The 21,901-nt window shown below is 37.5% G+C and overlaps 2 protein-coding genes and 1 pseudogene across 2 annotated transcripts; 1 reads left to right on the forward strand and 2 right to left on the reverse strand.

Annotated features, from left to right (window-relative positions):
• Positions 1–740: 740 nt before the first annotated feature.
• Positions 741–2,758, reverse strand: LOC116196525. The gene has a single exon (XM_031526284.1). It carries the CDS (start codon positions 2,741–2,743, stop codon positions 950–952), a length of 1,794 nt encoding a protein of 597 aa, XP_031382144.1. The 5' UTR covers positions 2,744–2,758; the 3' UTR covers positions 741–949.
• Positions 2,759–4,389: 1,631 nt separating this feature from the next.
• Positions 4,390–7,501, reverse strand: LOC116197950 (ubiquinone biosynthesis protein COQ9-B, mitochondrial). The gene is made up of 6 exons (XM_031528234.1): positions 7,098–7,501; positions 6,499–6,606; positions 5,757–5,915; positions 5,499–5,670; positions 5,040–5,113; positions 4,390–4,954 (listed from the first exon to the last, which is right to left on the reverse strand). Exons 1-6 carry the CDS (start codon positions 7,416–7,418, stop codon positions 4,874–4,876), a joined length of 915 nt encoding a protein of 304 aa, XP_031384094.1. The 5' UTR covers positions 7,419–7,501; the 3' UTR covers positions 4,390–4,873.
• Positions 7,502–17,801: 10,300 nt separating this feature from the next.
• On the forward strand, positions 17,802–21,396 carry LOC116193717 (annotated as a pseudogene).
• The last annotated feature ends 505 nt before the right edge of the window (positions 21,397–21,901 follow it).

The raw sequence follows: 21,901 nt of genomic DNA on the forward strand, positions 1-21,901 counted from the left end.
TGGCATTTTGCAGTGTACAAGCAAAACGTCACTGTCCCTCTTGAGGAAGATTTTCGTCTGCAGAAGCGGATTTCCTCCGATTCCAGCCAGCTTGAGAGATCCTCCACCAGAACCAGGAATCAGCAAGGTAATGTACCCATGTACCGTAAAATATCAGGGAGAAGTAGTAGAGAAGACCCTGTATTTCCATCCAATCCAATCGAACCAAGCTAAAGTAGCTGCATCATTGCACGAGAATTCTCATGATATGCATCCACCTTCAATATTGAGAAAGGCTATACCCAAATTAAATGTCTTATCTTTCTTCCATTCATTTCCAGATTTTGAGGGCAATGCTCAAAAAGAAGATATATCCTAGTCAAGCACTGTCTAACAAGAGATCCCTGGAGAATAATCAGCAAACCGCAAAAGTATCGGCCAAGGAAGATGAAGCAAACAAGGAGGCCAGCCCTGGAAGCAAATGGGTCAGGACTGACTCGGAATGTGCGTAACATCCATTAGTACCATATCCTTCATCCAGTAATCAAACTGATCAGTAATAGAATTGATCGTCATATAAACGCTTGACGTCCTGCTTAGAGTAGCTCATTTGAAATGTATGAAATGTGCCTCTGCTATCTCTGAATACCATTTCTGTCACTGAAGCTAATTCTTCGGAATGATAAATCACAATTAGACTAATGAACATGTCCATGTTTTTGCAGATATCGTTCTGGAGATATAAACCACTTCATCTCATATTCTTCTCAGTTGCTTCCTCAAGTTGCATGGTAGGAATGAAGCAAGTCGTTCATTTACTTGTATTCAACACAAAACAAAATGAAGGCCTTGTAATGGATCAATCAGAATACAACCAAAATCAACGGCTCATGCTCTACAGATCTCTCAGCATTTTGCACAAATCGGCAACCTTTTTAACGGTCCCGCTATTTCTTGTAATAAGAGAATCTCAAGCTTTGCTACCAATTGAACCATCCAAAATGGCATGCCTCATGAGGACGATCTCCTTCACGAGGTTCCGATAAGTGAATGGCCTCACTGCAGCTTTCAAAAACAGTTCCGGCGGAATCTCGCTCTTCTTTATCCTCTTCCTCCACGGCCCAATTCCAGCAATCTTCCACTCTTGAGGGCTCACTTTGGCCCGCTTTCCCCTCAGCTCGGTCTCATCCCCATCGTTATCTCTTCCTTTCTCCTTCGGCTTCATCTGGCTCCTATAAAACTCAGTGGACTTCTCTACGCTCCTCTTCGCCAACAGCTCCATCCTCTCGGAGCTACTCACTGCCTTCTTGAACTCCTCTTCCCAAAACTTCTCATCCTCCTCCACATCATCCGAACCCTCTTGTTCATCATCCACATCCTCAATCACATCATCATCCTCATCCTCATCATCACCAAAATCTTCGATCCAATCCACAATCTCATTATCGCCAGTATCACCTCGGGCCCGCCACTCGTCCTCCTCCTCATCCGGGGCATCACAGCCCAACTCCATCTCCTCGAGCTTTGCTTTCCACTCCTTTGTGTACGGATGCAACAACTCCACAGGATGATTCTCCAGCAAAAACCTCAAGCACTCGCTCCTCCTCTCGTCACTCAACCTTTCGTACGCCTTCACCACATCATCGACAAAAGCCTTTGGATTCACCTTCACAATCTTGCACAACCCACCGAAGTAAGTGGACAACTCAACACTTCCATCCTCATTCACCACCTCGAACTGGAACTCTCTCTCCGTTCTCGGGTCCAGGAAGGGCGTCAAAGCCCGGAAAAAGTTGTCCTGGGGCTCGAACCGGCACTGATAAACGGGCCTCTTAACATAGATTATGTCGGGCCTCATCCACGCAGCGCATTGGGTGACTAAACTCCTCGCCTTGTTCCCTAAGCGTCCCATTAAGCTCCACTTGTCCAGTCTCTGCTTCCCGGCTTCCAAGACCACCTCGGAGATCAATGTCCATTGCTCCCAAGGCGGGTCGGAGATTCTCCACTTCGGATGCCTGACGAAGACCCAGAAATATCGGAATCCGACGTTCTTATCCATCTCCTTCACTCTTTTGCCAAACTCGGACGCCATCTCGAACTGCTCAATTTTCTCCCACTCCTCGTGGGACCGAACCTCCCCAATCATCGTGACACACTCATCCGAGAACCGCCCCCTGATGGGTTCCCCAACCACGACGCCGCGCCACGAGTAGGGCCCGTACTCGCCGTACTTGTACCAGTCGTATGGGTGGCGTAGCTCGGGGTCGTCCTTCTCCATGAACCTGACCATCCGATCGTACCCAAGCCCAATCATCTGGAGCTCCTCCTCGGAGAAGTTATCAGCGTAGTTCTTGTTGGGATTCTTGAGGCGGTAGAAGAGGGACTCGGCGAGCTTCTGGCTCTTCCTGCGGGCGTTCCGCTTGGCCTCCCGGCGGACCCCAGCACCTCCCTCGATCCGACCAGGGGAGGGACCGCCGGGCTTCTTCTTGCTCCGGCCGGCGAGAGCGCGGACTTCGCGGCGGCCGGGCACATTGTAGCGGGGAAGAGAGGGTAAATCGGAGAGGGAGAGGGAGAGGGGCTTGGGGGTCCAGGGTCGTGGTGGGGGACTTAGGGTTAGGGTCTTGAGGAGAGGATTGGGGAAGGAAGAGGGCAGCAGAGGGTTTAGGGTTTTTGGAAGATGAAGGTCTCCGCTCAGCATCTGGAAAATGGAATGGAATTCGAATTGGATGAACGCTGGATCTCCCAGGAGAAACTCATTTCCCATTAGTCTATTATTTATCATTTCTCTTTTCTCCTTTTTCTTTTTCTTCTATTTCCCCTTTATCAATTATGAATTATCAATCATATGATTCATATCTATTTTATATAGTAATATATGAATGCAAGAATATAGTGGATCAGATCAGATGTCTTCAAAACGATCTTTTTCTAGAAAAATTTCTCGATTTCTAAATTTCTAAAAAAATTTGAATTTTCAAAAATAAATAAATAAATATAGATTTGTGAAACCATCCATTATTTTCTCAATTTTTTGCTTTATTTTAAAAATATTTTTAAATTCTTAAATATTTTTAAAGATATTATATATATATATATTTGGAACCGATCGCTATTTTCCAAGGTTTTTAAACTTCTTTTTTATGAATTTTCTTTTTAAAAATATAAATATAGATTTATGGGATTGATTTTTTTTGAATTTATTAAAACTATGAATATTTTATGAGAAAATCTACATAAGTCAAATCATGTAATTTGCTTTTCAAATAAAAATCGGATAATTTCTTTTGTAGATATAGTTATACAGTTATGATGTGTTATTTGTATTATATTATAATATATTATATTATGTTATACATGACACCATTGGTAGGAGACGTGCCAGTCATAACTGCGACCAATCAATCTCGAAAAAATATTATTACCACTAAAGTTCTTTAATTTTTCACACACATGCTCGCAAGTTTATTTTATTATGCCTTTGATTAGATTTTTGAAGGTGAGAGTTTTTCGACCTTTTGCTTTTTTTCACACAAACTTTTGACAACTTTTTAGTTCTTCAATTTTTCGCTCTTACTTTTTCAAACATAAAATTCTGTAAAATTTTAGAATTCTCTAATTTTATATAATATCATATTCTATCTCGTGCAACGCAAAGGCCTTACGATTAGTATAATATAAAGTGAAGTTATGGTGGATTAGACCAAATGATTTTAAAACGTTCTATTGTTAAATGAGATTTTCTCGAACTTTGAAATTTTTTAAAACAAAATTTTAAATTGTTTATATATATAGCTATATAATATTATAAGTTCATTATTTTTTCGAGTTTTTGAGCTTTTAAAAGCTAACTTTTGAATTTGATTTTAAAATATCTAAAACATACAAATATGTAGATTTGTAGAACCAATCACTACGTTCTCCACCAAATGTATATAACTTTTGAATTTGGTTTTAAAATATCCAAAACATACAAATATGTAGATTTGTAGAACCAATAACTACATTCTCCACCAAATATATTTAGATTTGCAAGATCAACCGTCACGTTCTTGCCTTTTTAAGCTTTTTTTCAAAACGAACTTTTAAATTTTTTAAAGCATATAGATATAGATTATGGCATCATTAGTTATTTTCTCAATATTTTGAATTTTATGAAAAATAAGACCACTTTACATAAAATAAAACAAAAATACTTTTTTAAATATTTGTAACAAAAGTGATTCTTTATCTTTTAAAAAATTAAAATATTTTTATACTTTATGGTAAATATCATGATACCATATTGTTATAATGTCTAAACTAATGTATTAGACAAAATTGAAGTTTAATTTGATTGCGTTAAGAAACATTCATATATATGTATCTTGATATATTAGTGTGTGTGTATGAAAGTTGAAATATATATCTCAGTTGAGATGATCCACTGAGAGCTCTCAAATTGCAAAAAGGAGAAGACTTTTACAATCTACTAGATTTTGTTTCAGCTCATCAGATGATCAGACTTCCCAAATCCGTCCTTTCCCATTATCAATCGAATCAAAAAATAACAAAGGCAAAGCCTTACACTTGCAGATCTTCAGATAAATATCCAAAATCGCCATAACCATGATTTGTTCACACCACAGAAACACCTCAATCACGGACCGAAGTAAGCATGTCAATCCAAGAAACACAAAATCGAGCGCAGGGGAGTGCGATGGCCGATGTAGAAGAGTTGCCTTGCAGCTGCTCTGTGCTAGGGCGGAAACAAGGGAGAAGATAGAGAGGAGAAGACGAAGGAGAACGGTAGCATTAATGGAGAACTGGAAGCAGGAAGTTTTTCTACTCGTGTATGACCAGGACGATAGATGATTTTGATGGAGACTGGTGATAATACCATTTAAGAGGCAGACAATCATCGCTGCATGACTCTATTAACAAATCCTTGCAGAGAGTTGCCCATTCCTGCGCCAACAGCTTCAGCCAAGTACTTTGCCTGCCAGATCCCACAAGAGCCCCCACCATTTTAAAATCCAAGTCCAGAAAAATAAAGGGGCAAATAGTTAAAGGTCAGGGACTACCTCTTGTATAGTCTTCTTCAGATCAAAAGCATCTTTTACTCGGTTATCCAAGAATGCCCAAGTATCACGAAATTCTGACATAAAATAAGTTTTCATCAGTAAAGACCTGTGATAGGATGTGAATAGACATTATCAGCGGAGGTATCACAGGCCCCCTCCAAAATAAGTTCGAAATAACATACTCATTCACTTCCCAGGTGCACAACAGGAGAAGACAGCACTAACCATTATTATATAAAAGCAGAAACTACTCTTCAGCTAAAATGCTGAATAAAAGATACATGTTGATACAGGAAAGAAATCAAAGACGATTTTGACATTTTTGAATAATTAAGAATGGAATAGGGAACAATATGGTTATGGAGCCAGGGACCAGCTACACAGTGTTAGAGCAAATTATGGCAATTTGATTGACTTATACAGAAAGATATTTCATAAATAAGTAGAGAAGAAACAAACCTGGGGAGCTATCAGTCAACATGTAAACCTCAGTGGTAGAGTATATGCCTCCGAGGATTGTCCTCTTCACGTACCAATCTATATCAGAGGATTCATCACCCGCAGCATGCCAGATCTCATCCATCAACATGGCTCGCTGCTTAAAACTAGTAGGAACATTCACTGGTTGTGACTGCAGGAGGCAGTTTCATTAGAGGGGTTTCAGGTGAAAAGAGCCAAGATTTTCAGGAATAATGATAATAATTTGCACATATATACCTGTATAGCAAGAGCTTCCGGCCACTTGGAGATGTAAGGTGCTTGCTTTTCTAGGCGAATTCTAACAAGCTTGGAGATGCGTTCACTAGGTATCAAATTGCTTAAGTCTTCGGAGTCTATTCTATCAGTTAGCCTTTGCAAGCAATCGTCCATGAAGTACTGAAGAATGAAAGAACAGAAAAGTAAGCATTAACTTGCTATTACACCACTTTAGTAACCCAGTTACATCAATAGCCACTTTTCACTGCTTTTGAACCAACTAAGCTTATTTACATTATATCCCATCGGTCACATTCAGTGCATGTATAGTGTAACATATGAAACCTCCATTTCTCAGGGACTCGGACAGTCCAACTTCTGGATAAGCAAATAACTTGACAACTAAATATCAGAACATAATAAAAACAGACGAAAGTAGGGATATCCTAAATCAATCAAGACTCAAGAGTATACGAACTCTAGCACAAGCTACATCTAAGCCTACTTACTTCCTGGAGACCCCTACCACAATTGCAAAGACAAAAACCAAGCACTGCCACCAAAATGATACAAGTACTGTTTTTATTGAAGTCGATGCAATCACGCCGACCCAGGAAAAGAACTAATGAGAGACCTTCCATTGAGCCACTAAATCACTGGCAACATTATTCAATTCCCCAGCTCATTCTAAGTCAACAGCTACCTTGCTGAGCATTAATGTGGAAGTAGAATATGCAGAGCATTGATATGAAGTGAATTATACCTCAACCAGGGCAGCTCCTTTCCTAGGGAAAGATCCAACAATGGAGGGAGACACACCGACCTCCTTTGCACCAGCGATCAACGCTCCTTCAGACCATCCTAGCATTTTCTGCAGGATCCCAGAAAAAACCAATATTTAAACAGACGGAATCAACACCGAGCAAGCAATGAACCTCAAGAGCACATAAAAAAAGAAAAAGAAAAGAATATGATCGGCATATTCCGAAAATCCTACCCTATTGTGCCTTTATCGAGACCAGTAATGTGTTGATGGACTAGACAGCAGAAATGCAAGTGGTATTGATCCAACCGCAACAATCAGGGACGCGTACAGAGTCTAACAAGTTCTCCGGCAACCGAGCAATGTTATTACAAAAAAATCCCCAGAAAAATCAAACTAATTTCATGGCGGCCACTGCTCCTATACATTTGCGGATGCGAATACATGAAATCAATAAACTATGGCTATCAAAGAGATATAATAACACAATCATCATCAGCACCATCATCATTATTGTTTGATTGAAACAATGTCCGTAACAACACCCGACAGAATCAGATTCAACGCATCATGTAATTATGAATGAGCAGTGAACGCACCACGTGCCGAAGAGAGGCCTGGAGCACTCGAGCTTGCTCCTCCTGGTAATCGAATGTAGGCGGCCTCTTCCTCTGATGGCGTTGCGCTTCTTCGTTGGAAGAGGACCGCGAAGGGGTGGAGTCAGCGTAGTAAGGAGTTTCCGGGCGAGGAGAGGCGGGATCGATCTGGGGGGTAGGGGTCTGATTGGGAGAAGTCTGACTGCTGCTAGCCGCCGAAGTGGAAAGGCGGGCGTAGTTGCTGGTGGTACGAGGCGCAGCCGCCGCCGCCGCCGCAGCGGCGCCGTGAGGGAGCACCGCCCTCTTCGCCGCCGTCCGGAGCATTTTGACTTTTGAAGCCGAGGGTGAACACTGTCGAAAGTGTACGGACGATGGAAGGAATGAAGGAATGAGTAAATCCAAACCTGCGTACAGGGAAACCTCCACGCGTTGCTCGTGAAGCGCCACGTGTCAATAGCAGCTACCATTGAGAGGGGCGGTTGACCTGTTCTCTTCCTGTCCGTCCACATAAGACTCATTAGCCACTCATACTGTGCCAACTCAGAAGAGCTATGGTACAGGTTGTGGTGTGGATACACACCATCACACTTAAACCAATCGGAGATTTTTTTTCAATAACAAGGGGACTGATGTGCGTAGTACAATGAATTGGCGATACGACTTTAGACGGAGGTGAAGATGGCCTATTTGGAATTTCGGATATTGATTGGCGTCGAGCTAGGTGGTGATCGGCGCCCACTGTCATAAAGAAACACAGAGGAGGGAGGTAAGGTGAGAAGAGAGATGTCGCATCGGAGGTGAAAGATAATGTAGTGGAGAGAGGAGTCGAGACAAAAACAGCTAGGGAGAGAGCAAGTCGTGGCCGAGAGAAGTCCAGGTCTCACCTTGCCCCCTCCCCATCCTCGCTGTCCCTATGCCATGCGTGTACCGATTGAGGAGAAATAAGACTGCTAAAAAATATCAAGATAATCGAAAAATTGCGAAAAAAAGAGTGTAATCAAAATCAATTAGAAATTCAAGTATTCGAAAATTAATTAGAAATTCAAGTATTCAAAAATATGATTTTGGTGACCATGCAATTTTTCCTAAAATTTTTAGTTTCAATTTGGTTTTCAGTCTTCTGTATATGTATATATGTTATATTTTTCTTTCCAAATATATGGCCTTACGAACCCTCATGAAAATGATAAGAGTTAGGACTCTAGGAGTGGTGCCGATGTGGTAGAGCAAGGCCGAGGAACGGTCATGTGTGACCGCGCCAGGAGAGTTAGGTCGGAGAGAGGGAGAGGCTAGACCTAGCCCATGGGCAAGAGAGATTGTTTTGGGTTTTCTGTGGTCTATTGTGATTAGTTGTGATCACTAATGATTTTCAATAGTTATAGGGTTGTCCCAATCTAGTTATATTTACCTTTTTGGTCACTTAATTAAGCATATTTTCTTTGGTGGCCCTTATCCATGTCTACATAAAAAAAAACAATTTTTCTCTGCGTGTATTGAGCTGAGGACTTGATGTATTTTACTACTTTGTGGACTTTGAACTTGGTTTACTATTCTACTTTTCGAATCATACACGACGTGCACCCCTCATTACAAGCAGCATGTTAAGATTTTTTTTTTCTGCTATCTTAATTTTTTTTTGCAAGAAGGTAATAATTTTATGGTACATTAATTATCTTATACAAAATAGTAGTGGATTTAGTAATATTAGGAAAATGCATGCGTGATGAACTTGTTGATTTGTTATTGTTGTGAAAGATGCCGAATTCGAGGAATTTAGACCAAGAAAAGAGAAGAAATAACACCGGCATATACGTAGTAAAACCCTCAAGACGAGCAAAACATCCACGGACAAAGTAGGGAAATTTCACTAGATCAATAAATCGGAGATTACATACTCACGCTTTCCAACCCTCGTTACAAGACCCAACCGAGAATAGCCTCACAATCCTCTTAGTTCTCACTACTCCCTCGGTCTATGCACCTTAGAGACTCTAAAAGAGTAAATCCGAGAATTCTCAAAAAGATTACCCATGATTCTCACACAACGTATTGTCTTGATACAAGACTCTCTTCCCTTTAAATAGATACAGTACCTTCCCAATATCTTAAAGATATCCTAATATAATTTTAGGATAAAGATATTCGAGAAATATTTCTAATATCCCCTAGATATAATTTTTATATTTAAAGATTTAAGAAATACAAAGAAATTCTTACAAAATAGGAAATATAATCTCAAAAGAATTTGAAATCTCGCCCATTCATTTTTCGTCCAATCTCATTATCGCTTCGGTCTTCGAGTCTTCGAGTTCTCCACTGAATACGAGACATACTCAACAAATCTCCATCTTGTCTCATGTTCTACCAAGTCCACATTGATGTAGACTCAACATGCTCTGTCATAGCCCTTCATGGGCTCTACCTTATCTTGTGTGATCGCTCAAGTCCAAGCCATCCTTGGACTCGTCCAAGCTCAACATTGATCGCATTAGACTGCAATTAACTTTTTTTAGTGTATTTTAATAAAATTTATATTACTTATAATATATTCTATTCGACTTTCGATGAATAAAGAAAGGCGAAAATAAATGTATTCACATTATTATTTTGTTTTATTATGCAAATTAAAAAAATTTTACTTTACTATACATAATTAATAATTTCCTCCCAAATTTTTATATAAAAAGTATACACATTTATTAATGAACTAAATAATAAAATAAAGAATAGTATAATAATATATATGTTTACAGTTAATTGTGAAGACATTAATATATAGGTTCAATTTTCTCAAAATCATATTGTATAAAATAATATATTCTATTAGACTTTCGATAAATAAAGAAATGAAGAAATAAATGTGTTCACATTGCTATTTTGTTTTATTATGCAAATTAAAATTTTATTTTACAATATATAATTAATAATTTTCCCCTAAATTTTTATATAAATATATATATATTACTTAATGAGGAAGTAAATAATAAAATAATATGTGTGCTTACTTAATCGTGAAGTAGATAATATCAATATAAATTCATTTTTCTCAGAATCTTACCGTATAAAGTAATATATTCTATTCGACTTTCGATCAATAAAGAAAGGAATAAATAAATGGTTTGATATTGCTATTTCGTTCTAGTATGTAAATTATTTTTTTATTTTACAATATATAATTAATATTTTTTCCTTAATTTTTTATATAAAATATATACATTACTTAATAAGGAAGTAAATGATAAAATATAAATAATATAATAATATATGTGTTTACTTAATTGTAAAGTAAATAATATTAATATATATGTTTATTTTTTTCAAAATCTTACTGTATAAAATAATATATTTTATTCGGCTTTCAATGAATAAACGAATGAAGAAATAAATTCGTTTGCATCACTATTATGTTTTATTATGCAAATTATTATTTTTATTTTATGTTCTCTAATTAACGGGTATTGATGATAGCGCATAGCACGGGCCATCTCCCTAGTTAGTAACTGAAGATGGCAAGTGTTTATGCCTTGCTTTTTCATATTCAGATGCAATGATCCCAAGCAAGCTATAGAAGCCAACTCCTAGTCCCGTCCCTTATGGTTTGTTTGGTTTCACAAATAAATTTTAACTTTAATTTTAACTTTACTCCACCTAACTCCACTTATCTTCAATTGAACAACACAATTATTACTTTCTTTCAACTATTCATTACTTTTTCACAATTCAACAACACAATTATTACTTTTTTCTTAACTAATCATTACTTTCTCTCAACTATTCATTACTTTTTTCAAAATTTAACAATACAATCATTATTTTTTCTAAACTATTAATTATTTTTCCACACTTTTTATCATAATTCAACAACAATCATTACAACCCAATTAAAATCAAAACTCAACTCTACTTAACTCTAAAACCAAACACAATATTAATCTTCGAACTGATTGAGAGATCTACCAGCCCCGCGACCAAGTCATTGCCATTGTCGAGATCTCTCCCAACATCCTCAATCCTGACATCCTATAGAAAGACGGTGTCCGGCATCCTCGATCAGTTTAAATCTTTTAGGTTAAGGCAACAGCTTTCACCACAATCATCATCTCTTCAATTATATATAAAAGAATATTATAACTGTTCGTGTATCATGAAATTTTCACTTTCTTTAATTTTACCCAATACTTGTAATTTATCCTATTTATCATATATTTTACTTTTTTCGGTGAACATCATATTAGTTAAAGCTTCCAATTTTTTTTTTAAAAAAGTAATAGAATCTTTTTGTATTTGAAATAAATACGGTGATATATGTAGTATCAGAAAATATCTATGCAGTAAGTGCAAAGTATCAAAAAGTAATTTATGCAATAAAAAATTGATAGTTTTAGATAAAGAAGGTAATAGAAAGGAAAGAGATGAATTTTGGTACTTTTAGATGAGAAAGTGCTAAAAAATATAATTTTAAAAAGAAAAAGAAAATTTTAAATAAAAACAAATAAAAGGTTAAAATGAAAAAAGGGAGTGAGGTTTATTTCGAGCTTAGGAACTAGGCTCAAAAGTATTGCAGCTTAACACTTTACACTACAGCAAAGTTGGTTTTAACTGACGTTATTGTCCTGACGCTTTGCAAAGCGTCGGCATAAATAGGCCCAAGGGGCCTTTCCGAACTCTTTGAAAAACATCGGCATAGATCAGTTCCAAGCGACGCTTTGGAAAGAGTGGCGTTTTGTTTATCATATTCCAACGTCTTTTGAGCTTTTCCAACCTTTTAGAAAACGTTCCTCGGATAGGTTAATCTCGACTCTTTTTTTTATCTTTGTTGACGCATTTTTTGTAGCCTAAAATGATACTTTAAGTGACGTTATTTGAGTCACCATATGCCTACTTTTCCCAACCATTTAAAAAACGTTAGGTTGAAGCGTCGATCCTTGTCTTTTTTAAAAAATAAATATTATTAGCATATTGTCATTTTACCACTGCATATTGCCAAATGTGTTGTGAAAGTGCAAAAGTGTGAGGGACAACACATTGATAGCTTATGGACAATGTCATTGGTATCGTGGTTCATAATAGAAAGGGCAACTTGTTGTCCCCTTATAATAATCTGTTGTCATGGAACGCACAATGGATGATGTTGATGAAATTAAATCTTTCGAGATTAAATTTACAATGTTCTCCAATAGTTATCTCAAATTGAGAAGAGAGCGGTTTATTGTTATGTGTTATCAATTGACAAAAATTCACAGCGGCTTTTTATCAAAATACATATATAATTACAAAAAATATTACAAAAAAGTTTTAGATATGCTCTATTGAGGAACCCATATCACTTTGATTCCTTTACGAGATCGCGTTTTCAACTATTGGAGTACGAGCTTCGAGAGGCCCGATCAAGAAGGCATTGTTCTTTAAGTGTGAGAATATATGAAGGAATAATTTATATGTAGGCATATATATGTTCAAACCTATAGGAAAAACCCACACCACAAACATTCCCAAAGTTAAAACAAACCAAGTTAATCGCCAGCATTTCGATCATACAAAACAATTTTTGAATTCCTTATGGCCTAAATTTCCTCAAAATAAAAAGAAAAACATCCCCTAAAAGCATGACCATATATTACAAGAAATCTATTGAACAATTAAAAGTGTGTATATTCATACCTTCTTGAAACACATAACTAAATTTCACGAAGAGACTTGAACCTATGGAACTAATTACTTCAAACTAGCACGTGACCGACTAGAAGTGTCAACAGTTAGAGTGACCAAATACACCACCTCCTAACTAGTTGCCCTAATTTTTAGAAGAACCAACTTACTTCCGACTAGCACAAATCCAACTAGGAGACCGGGCTGCTGACTTGACTATATCAATGGCAGGATGATTTCGTTGTTGATAGAATTAATTAGGGGATTAGTGAGTATAAAGAAGTCGATCACAACCGAGCTATGAATATTAGTTCACGTTATGTTAATAGAATTATACCTCAATGACCGTCAAAACAAAATAATGTTAAATCTATGAGGTGTAATGTGTTACAATGTTTGTGGACAACACACTATCACCTTATTGTAATGTGTTGTTGCTGGGAATTTATGCTACATGATCGAAAAGGCAATATGTTGTCTTCTTATGACAATCTATTATTACCTGAAATCGACATGGGCCGACGATTTAAGTGTTGCCTTAAGCTGTTTGGTCATATGGTTTTTGAAGTGTCGACCAAAACTTTTTAAGCCGACACTTCAAAAGTGTTGGCCCTTGTCCTTTTAAAAGAAAAAAAAATTCAAAGGCTTAGTGGGAAATTTTTTTGCCCAATCTTTGACAATTTCAAAATCCCAAAAGAATTTAAAAGCCTACTATATCACTCCCTCTCCATTCTTACTGCGAACTCCATCTCCTTCTTATTTTTCTTTTTTTCAATCACTTCCTCACTATCATTTCCCATTTCCAAAACCCTCTCTTTACTCTTCCCCTACACATAGAGTCTCTTTGTACTCTAAAGTAGTGTCTTCCATGGCGATTGCAGCTTTAACTTCGTCCAAACTAGTATACCCGCAGCAAGCTAACCCCCTTCCTTAACCCCTTAACTGTCACCACCACTAAGAGCAATGTCACCGTTAGCACCTCCTGAAATCATGCCTTAACTGTCTGTGAAGTTTGAGAGGAAGAAGTTACACATCAACATCAACATCAACACTATCGGACACATCAACCATGGGAAGACTAACCCGATGGCCTAGATGTCCTCTTTCAAACCGGTTCTTGACGTGCTTATACAACTCCTCTTCTATCTGGTTCCCTTGCTGCAGCTTTTCCTCCCTTCTCGAAGCTACTGCTGCTACTAGTGGCCGCTCCTCGATCTCGAAGTTGTTACTACTAGCAGACTCCCCTCCTCAATCTCTCATGCTAGTGGACTTTCTCTTTCAATTTCTTTCATTACTTTCATCCCCTTGCATTTGAATGAGAACTTCCATTAATGTATGATGATTCTTTATTGAAAGAAGTTTATGCTTGATTTTGATGATTCAAAGTTGTGGTTGAGTATCAATGATGGTGGTGTGATTGTTTGAACGATTTATGGTGTTTTCTTAATTTCTAGGGCATGCAATTTAATTGTAAAAAACTTGATAGCCTACGTCAATGGTAAAAGTACCCACTTTACCATTGACAATAGGTTATCAGTTTGCTGACAATTGATTGTCAATTTTTTTAACTAAAAAATGGTCTGGACCATCTCTTAGACATGGTTTTGGCCGATGCTTCTAAGGCACCGGCCTAGGCATGGTTTAGGCTGATGCTTCTGAGGTATTGACCTAGGCACTAGAAACGTAAGTCGATGCATGGTTTTAGGTGGCGCTCTATGTATGGTTTTGGCTGATGTTTTATAAAGCCAGCCTAGACATGATTTTTGGCCGACGCTTCCCAACGGTCGGCCTAGGGTAGTGTTTCCCAACGTTTTTCTAAAAGTGTCGAGAAGCTTCTCAATGGTGGCCACGCCGACAAAAAAAAAGTCGCCATCAACATTGGCAAGGTTTTAGGCGGCATTTTGTGCGTCAGCCAAAGTTGAAAAAAAAGGCTAAAACCTATTTCATTGTAGTGTGAGGGTTATGAGAGTTTCTTTACAAAATTATATAGAAATTCTCATAATCCTCCCCTCCATAACCCTCAATCCAAACAATAACTTAAGTCAAAATTCATCTATTACCCTTATTTGCCAAATTTAATGCAAAAGCAGGAAAAATGTTAACATGCACGCGAAGTTAGAATATCTTTCATACTTGCTGCAGAAATCAGATGGACCTATTTTAATATTTTATTATATTATAATATAATTTTGTTATTTCATATCTGTACATCTTGTATATATTCATTATATCTTTGTAGCCATTTAGTATAAAAGGGAAAATTGGAAAACAAGTTTTTGGAAGTGGTTATTCTGCTTCTTTTCCTAGGAAAGAGGGTTTGTTGTAATAACATCATTCTCGAACTAGGATCATGATATCCTAAGTCTAATTCTCACTAATGAAAATTGAGGTGTCCTTTTTATTTTCCCTCTCTAAATCTTCTAAACCTACAAACCTCTTTGTATCCAAGAATAAAAATGCTTCTCTACCGAAGTCTCTTCTATAAATGTGATATTCAATGAAAAGATATTTCCTGAAAATAAGACCTAAAAATCTCTTCTATTGTCCTCAAACTCGTCTATTACTGAGAGATCTTTATGTATGAAATCTTCGCATTTAGAAGGATAGAGGACCAACCTTTCAAATGTAGTACGTTCTCATCTGATGCACTCACGAACCAGAAATGGATAAAAAATAATGGTAGATGGTAGAACTAACTAAACTCACTCGATAAGATAACTCGCCACAAGTAAGAAAAGTCATTTTGATTCGCCACACTCAAGGATAAACGATAAGAATCGGAGGGTTTCACGACCGAATAATAGAATTGCTTAGATAAGAAGATAGGAAATGCACAAAGGCAAATTTTCATTCATCAATTATTAAAAAACTTGTTTCTGACAACAAAAGGAGCTTATATAGTGCTCTTACAATCATAAGACTTAATGACTGCAATTCAAATAACCCAACTACTTCCAAAGCATAGGAAATACAAACAACATTGAAATAAAGCAAAAACAGTCTGCATGCATTAATTACCCAACCACTATGCTTCAACCACCAGAAATTCGTCCAAATGTAGGTACAACATGAATGAGGGCACTTACTCTAGCTCGTCGGGTGTTTTACCACCTAACTCAGTGCATTTAAGAAAGGTCATGGGCACGGGGCGAGTTGTAGCAAGCTTCTTGGCCTTGAAACGCGTGATAAGACCCGAATTAGATCCAGCCGCGAACCTGGACTACATTATGGGGCACATCATCCCCTCTCGGTTCAGAAGGATTCACCCTCAAATCCAGATCTTCTTTATCTTCAAAATACAAAGATAGGTCACTCACATTGAATGTCGTTAAAACATCGTAATCATTAGGCAACTCAATCTTGTAAGCATTGTCATTAACGTTCTCTTTGACACGAAATGGACCCTCAGCCCGCAGCATCAGCTTGCTCTTTTTCTTAGTTGGAAACCTCTCATTACGAAGGTGCATCCAAACAAGATCACCTGGATTGTAATGAATTTGCTTCCTTCCCTTGTTCGCGCCTTGAGCATAAGCTATATTCTTCTTCTCAATCTGCTTTTTCTCTTGCTCATGTAAACCTTTGATCCGCTCAGCCTGTTTCTTGCCATCCAAACACACCCTTGAACTGGCTGGTAAGGGTGCCAAATCAAGGGTGTGATGGGATTAAAGTCATAAACCACTTTAAAAGGAGTCTTTCTAGTAGAGCTATGAATGCTTCGATTATAAGAGAACTCAATCAGAGCAAGGCAAGTATCCCAACTCTTCAATTTTTTATTCACAGCAGCTCGAAGTAAAGAGGAGAGAGTACGATTTACCACTTCAGTTTGGCCACCAGTTTGGGGATAACGAACTCGACTCCATCAATTTGTTATTATTAGTTTAAGGAAATTTAAGAAACTTTTACCATAGCAGCCAATCTATCCTCACTTCACAGATTCTGAAGATTCTAAATGGGTACTCGGAATTGCACTAGTAGGGTCCGGTTCCAAGACTCATCAGGATAGGGTCCGGGTACTATGTAAAGCACGGGTGCTTGGGCCGGCATACTCCTACTCGTAGCCGTGTATTACTCTATTTGTAGTTACTGCTATTGCTAACTACTATTGAACTTTGGTTTACTATTGCTATTAGGAAAGTAGAGAGCTAAGTGCAACAAGAAAGGAGAGAACATGGAGATTGATTTGGGGAAGCTTCCCTTGGATATTGACTTCCATCCATAAGAGAATCTCATTGCTGCCAGTGTGATCACCAGTGATGTCCTCTTGTATTATTTCTCACCTTTGCTCCTTTTCTTGTCAGCGTAGCTCAATCTGATAGTAACTTTTGATTTGATGGTCATACAACTACTCGTAGTCTACTGGGGTCGGGCAAGTATCGTCACGGTGAAGATTCTTCAGCAAAAAGGTATAATTCGAGAACATCCTGTAATTCTCTACTCTGCATTTACCAATTTTAAGGAAAAACTTGTGCTTGAAATATGTTCAGGCTGTTAGAATTACATGCACACAGTGAGTCTTGTTGAACTGTTCGATTTACCCGCGCTGGGAAAGGTAGCTTTTTGAACTACCAGTTTTTCTAATTATTGCCCATGCAGAGGTAAATGATATGTAAGACTTCACAAAGTTTAATTTTCTATGTTAGCAATTCTTTCGGGCTCCCCTGATGGCTCAATTCTTGCTACAGATGTGGAAACTGGGTCGGTAATCACTCGGGTTGAGGATGCCCATGAGTAAGTGTCAAAGGCTTATCATGATATTAAGTATTTTCTTTTGGGGCTTAATGACTACGGTAGTTGAATTTCTTGTATGCTACGCTAACAAGTTTGATGCTAATGGATTTGATTATAGGGCTGCTATCAATAGGCTAGTTAATATTACAGAGACTACAATTGCAACAGGAGATGATAATGGGTGTATCAAGGTTCTTCCTTCCTCCCTTTTTCTCTATTCTTCTCTTTCTTTTCTACGATTCTTGGCGATTTTCTATTCCTGCTGCTGTTACTAATTGCTTTTATGAGAACTCAATTACATAATCAGGATTAGGCTTGAGAGAATTAGGCATGCCTTCGAATGTCGATGTCTTTGTTTATCCACCTAAGATGGAGGTTTCAGAGTACCTCTCTTATTCCTATAGCATGATTAGTTTAAAGAGTTTGAAGAGGTTAATGAAGTGTGTCATCCTTTTTGAACTTGAACTTTATGAGTGGGCAATTAGATGATTGCAATTCTTATGTCAACCTTGATCTTCTCTTGCACATTATGTCCCTTTAATCAAATGCCAATTTCTCATAGTTTTTCCTAATGTCTCAATTAAAGTAAACTTTTCTACTAGTTATTCTTTGCGAGGAGTACCGTTTCCTCTTTGTGAAATGCCTCACCATGGTGAACTAGTCAAATTTTTCTGGTTCAGAAAAAGCTGCCTCATTTTCTTGGAGCATCCATCTGACATTACTAACATGTGAGTTGCAAGTATTTATGACATGGTCATGTGATATGGAGACTCCGGGAACTTCCTTGGTACTATGGTTCAAGTTTTCAGTAGATTTTAATTAATAAGTTTAAAATTATATTCTCATCAGGTATGGGACACAAGACAACGATCTTGTTGCAATACGTTTAATGCACATGAAGAATACATTTCAGACATGACTTTTGCTTCCGACTTGATGAAACTGCTTGCCACAAGGTACTGTTGCCACTCAAAGATGATTGTAGGTAGAGGATTGGGAATCTACTAGCAATTTCAGAAAAACTTTTATCTCTTGTGCTATACTTTAAAGTTATACTTAGATGTATGTAACGATTCTTTAGAATGCATTAGATAACTTCTATACATTTAACCAAGCGGATAGCTGGTTACAACATTAGATGCGTTTGTATCTTTTAAGAAATTGGTATTGAAGGGTTTTTTATTCGTCTGTTGACAGTTTGTCAATGGTGATTTCTTTGTTAGCTATTATTACAATTTGTGGGGAGAAGGCGAGCTGAACAAAGTCTTCATGCATATCAATGTTGGTTTCCTTAGCCTAAATCAATCTATTTAAAAAGAAACATTTTCCGGTCATACTGAGATAGGGTTAAATGCTACTCAATAGTTTTGTTTTCTAATCCTGTTGCATGTTTCTTAAGTGAAAGCAAACTTATCTTACTTTAGCAACTGAATAGATTGATTTGCAGACGTCTTACATTAAAGCACTTTTTTCCTTATATATTGATTGTGTTTTTCTAATTTCTATTTTTAAGTGGAGATGGTAGATTGTCAGTCTGCAATCTTCGAAGTAACAAATTAAGATACTTTTTCTCTTCGCTCCTCAGTATGAACTGAGTGCCATTTGATGAGTAACTGAGTGCCATATATATATATATATATAAATATTCAGTGCAGACAGCTCAATATGTTAAAAGAAGGTTTGCATGCGACATGCATACGGGTCATCTTTAAAATTGTACAAAACTTGTTTATTTATCAGTTCTATGTCGATGGGCAGGTGCAAACCAGATCTGAATTCTCAGAAGTCGAGTTACTTTCAGTTGTTATAATGAAGGTATGAGCTACACGGTAACCCCAAGGTGATTGTAGCTGTTAAAGTTGCAGTTTTGGCATACTTTTTACTTAAAAATTGTACGCTATTGCTGCAAATAAAGTTACTTCTGGGAATTCTGTTTCGAAAGATGAAATTTTCTTATATCATACGTGAAAACATATTATTACTTATCTACCATAATTGGAAGTACCAAACTTTTGGCACTGTCAGCTATTTTTCACATCTTGAAACTTTGGGAACTGAGACATAGCAAACTTGGATTATTAACTTCCTAATCCGCATACTTAAATGCCAGAAATGTAGGTAACCATATTATTATACATGTGGTCAGGTTCCCCCCATCCATATAGCAGTGTTCCAATTGCCTTTTTTTTTTTTTTTTGTATTCATTCATTATGCTGTATGAATTCAAAAATATACATTTATCATTGAAAATTCTGCTGTGAAGGATTTTACTTACATTTCTTTCCCGACTTGTTATTTCCATCATCAGAATGGACGAAAAGTAGTTTGCGGAACAAAAACAGGAACTCTGTTACTGTATTCATGGGGGTTTTTCAAGGATTGCAAGTATTTATGACATTCCCCTGTTTTAGTAGATTTGTACATTTTATTTTGCTTTAATCAGCAGTTATTTCTTGACCATTATTCATGTTCTGGCTTCTTCCTGTTAATTACCAGTGATCGCTTCGTTGACCTCTCCCCAAACTTAGTTGATGTACTATTAAAGGTCAGTATATAAATTTATCAATGTTATATTCACTATTACAATATTTTGGCTGTCGGTTTTCGCTAATATTATTAAAAATGTTGCTTTAGCTCGATGAGGACAGCATCATTACCGGATCGGAGAATGGGCCTATAAGGTGATAAAAAAAAACTTCTACTGGATGATTTCATTCTTTTATTGGTCTTAGTTCTTTCCTGGTTGTCTATTAGCCTGTGTGAGTGTGATGGTTTGCTCTCGCTTCTATGTCAGCTTAATAGGCATATTACCCAACAGATTCATTCGACCGCTGGCAGAGCACTCCAAATACCCTATGGAGGGCCTTGGTATATTTCCTTAAAAGCATATGCTAAGAGAATTTTATAATCTTACTGATAAGTTTCTGTTCTGGAGTATGATCCTCTTTCAAGAGGGCTATTTCAAATCCTTTCATTGAAAAATAGAGGGAACCTTTTATCCTCATTTAGCGATTACTCCTGGGTTTAACTGTTCATTTATTATTCCTGGTCTTGCAGCCTTTTCTCATAATAGGAAGTATCTTGGCAGAATATTGCATGATCAGACAGTGAAGGTATCTTGGCGAAATTCTTATCCATCACCCATGTTTCTTGCTGATCTTTTGGAAAGATCAAACGTTTTCCATATTCTGTTTAAAATTCACGTACTACGGCTTTTTCTTTTTTGGTTCTTCATGCCCACCAAGAAGTTTTACTTTAAATTTTATAGTTCATGGAAATCTAAATATGTTTGTGCTGCAGCTTTGGGATTTGGACGAACTACTGGAAGCTCCAGCAAATTTTCCAATGGTCAAGCAGCTCCAGATGACAGTGATAGTGATGAGATGGATGTGGACGCGGAGGATTCTTGGATGTCTATGAAGGGTAACTTGCCTATCTTGTTATGTAGTAGACACTCTGTGAACGTCTTCTGATACTTCTGTCCATTGGCCATGTTTGCTGCTTCAAAACTTCTGCCGATTTTGATGGGGAAATGGAATCTCTTCAGCTAAAATATTGTGAACATATTAGTGTTTGGGAATATCGAACTCGTAGTTCGATACGTCATATGTAGGATCATTGAATTTTCCATTCTTGACTGTATGGCGTATTGTTCACTCATGATGAGTTGATATTAGACCGCAAGAGAGGGTCAGAGAATAGAATAGGACAGGGATGATCATATTTCGATGTTATTTCAACAAATCGCTGTGTTTCGGGGACGTCTCAGTTATAATTACTGTCGCTTGCTGCTGTTCATATCAATGCCTTGTATGCACATATTTTCAATTATACATGTGATTGTTGATATTTTGCAGGGACGACGAGGAAAAACGCCAGCAAAGGAGATCCTATGAGTGCAGCTAACCTCTTTGCGGACTTGTAGATTATTATACTATTCGTCATTTCATAATAGTTAGCATGATATTTTTGAAAGAGCTTTATCCTTTAAGGGGTTGATCCAATACCAAGTGGTTCAGACTGAGAAAAGGTATGAAATCTTTGTATCTCTTTATTATCCAACAAAATTTTTGGAACTATCCTCCCGCAAAATGAGAAAGTCTTGAAATATCAAGAAGGGATCTCATGAGAAAAGCCAGACATGGGCCTGATGGGCCGATTGGACTGAGCACCAGAAACTTTTAGCAGCAAATTCGGGGCTTTATGGGCCGCTATGGGTCTACCCCCGGCAAAAGCCTGAGCCAGAGAGAGCCCAGAGCCCCGTCTCCGATTTACCCGCCAATGTTCGGCAAACTCGACATCTTCCATCTGCTTCGCCCCGTTCTCGGAGCTTACCTGTGAAACAGTTAACTTCATGGTTTGGCACGGATCCAAGGATAAAGTAGAAACGGGCAGAGATTGTAGTGGGCCTCTGTCAATAAAGCCCATTA

Source organism: Punica granatum, chromosome 2 (genome assembly GCF_007655135.1).
Source record: "Punica granatum isolate Tunisia-2019 chromosome 2, ASM765513v2, whole genome shotgun sequence".
NCBI lineage: Eukaryota > Viridiplantae > Streptophyta > Magnoliopsida > Myrtales > Lythraceae > Punica > Punica granatum.